The sequence below is a fragment of the Atta colombica genome, unplaced genomic scaffold (genome assembly GCF_001594045.1).
Source record: "Atta colombica isolate Treedump-2 unplaced genomic scaffold, Acol1.0 scaffold102, whole genome shotgun sequence".
In the NCBI taxonomy this organism is placed as follows: Eukaryota; Metazoa; Arthropoda; class Insecta; order Hymenoptera; family Formicidae; genus Atta; species Atta colombica.
The window spans coordinates 883593-885628 of record NW_017259187.1 but is presented as its reverse complement, the minus strand read 5'-3'; the positions used below and the strand labels follow the sequence as shown (position 1 = coordinate 885628).

At 42.3% G+C, this 2036-nt stretch overlaps 1 protein-coding gene across 1 annotated transcript in view; it reads left to right on the top strand.

Annotated features, from left to right (window-relative positions):
• The window catches only part of LOC108687027 (calponin homology domain-containing protein DDB_G0272472-like), a 2620-nt gene extending 1050 nt beyond the window's left edge, over nt 1-1570 (top strand). The window contains exon 3 of the mRNA XM_018192615.1: nt 249-1570. Within this exon, the coding sequence (XP_018048104.1) occupies nt 249-1570 (1322 nt within the window). The remainder of the gene's footprint in view (nt 1-248) is intronic.
• The last annotated feature ends 466 nt before the right edge of the window (nt 1571-2036 follow it).

The following is a 2036-nucleotide window of genomic DNA, read 5'->3' as shown; positions in this document are numbered from 1 at the left end:
ATCACTGTGTTCGTATATATGACGTTTTCAAATATTGTTTTTTTACTGTCTCTCTCTCTCTCTCTCTCTCTCTCTCTCTCTCTCTCTGTCTCTCTTCAATTCATTTTTCATTTAATTTCAATCGTTATACGTGAGTTATATCCACTCGAATACCATCGGTATGTCCAGTCGGATCATTTCCCTTTGCGTAATGAGACTCTGAACTAGGCTAATTACCAGCCATTAACACGACAACGACTAATCTCTAGACATATCGGCGTATGAGGAGAATCTACAGACGCGTAGGGAGAAATTACGCGATCTCGTATCGAGCGAAGAGGCGAATCTAATGAGAGAGATCATGGAGATGGCGCAGCGGAATGAATGTGCCCGATTCGAAGAGATACTTGCGAGAACAGAAGAGTTGAAGAAACGGCACGATGAGGAGCACAAAACAATGGTAGCTGTCAAACAGATGCAACAATATCTAGCCTCATGTCAAGATATTAAGCAAGAATTCTCCAGAAGATGCACGATTGATGCGAAGCAATGTAACGTGGCACAGATGGCGAGCAACGAAGCAAAGAAATTGGCAGAGAGGGAGCTGGACGCTGTCTGGCACGAGATAATGCTGAAGGAGTCTGAAGTGAAGAGACATAAAGAGACAGAGGAGTCGGAGAGACGAACCTTAGCCCAGCAAGAAACGGTGTCCACTTTAGCCAAGCAAGTGGCAGACAAGTTGGCGCTGGAAGACGAGAAGAAGCGAGTTAAGAGAGACGAACAGGAGCATCTGAAGCGGCTGCGCGAGGATATGCGTCGAGCGGAGTTAAAGAATCTCGAGATGGAAAGGCAAAAGCGGGAAAAGTTGAAGAAGGAACTCGAGGAGCAAATCCTGACGACAAAGAAGTTCATCGCCAAATGTGCTCACGAGGAAACCATGGTGGATCGCATATTCAAAACTTTGGCCGAAGAAGAATTGGCCAAGGAGAAGGTCCATGCGAAACGGGATATCCTTCGTACAGAATTAGATTCCTATCTTAAGTATCTAAAAGACTTGAAGCAGGAAAAGGTCAAACGGAATCTTGAAATGGAAGCTATTATTCGGCAGTCGCACAAGGACATCGAAGCAAAACGCGAACTCGAATTGAAGAAATTCAAGGAAATTCGCCGGCGTGCCATGCAGGAAGTTCTTCGCGGTCGGGAGGAACAACTGATGATGCGACAGGAAGCAGAGGAGCGGGAACGACAATTGAAAATAGAGGAGCGAGAGATGCTCGAAAGACAGATCGAGATGAACGCCAACTTGACTGCGATGGAACAGAAGGAGAATAGAGAAAAAGCACTTCGATACGGATTGCAACTCAAGGAGCAGCAAAGATGCGTCGAAACGACGAGACGCCACGAATTAGAGAAGGAGCGACAATATTACCAGGCCGAGATGAAGAGGCAGGCGGAAGAAAATCAGAGGCTCACGGACGAGCTGTTGAATGTTTCCGAGAGAATGAGTATTACGCCGCATCCGTTTAAAGCTCTACTGAAGGAATCTTTGAAGGAGAAGGAAGGACGTCCTCCAACTTTAACTTCCGCGTAACTGACATGTTAGGAGATGCTGATAAGTTACCAGGTGTATCTGTCTTCACCCTTGTAAGTTACTTCTCCAGTTTGTCGGTACGCGGGAATTATGTAAAGAGCCAGGTAGATCGCTGAATAATCAATCAATCAGTGAGCGATCGTTAAATTTGTGGCGATAGAGACGTGAGATAAGTTGATAGAAATTTAGGACATCAAGGTGCAAGATCTTGACTTTTATAAAAAATATAAAAATTATGAACGTGTACAATAATTAATGCTCATATTAAAATAATGTAACTCGTAAAATTATAGATATAATATGATATTTTCATCCTTTTTTCTTTGTGTTTCTTTCTGTAACCGTACAAAGTAATATAATTATCTCTTTTTTTTAGTATATTTTTATAATTTTATTTTTCTAAGTTAAACCGTTTAAGGCTTTGATTGCTATATAGTTTGTGTTATCACATATATGGTTTTATAAT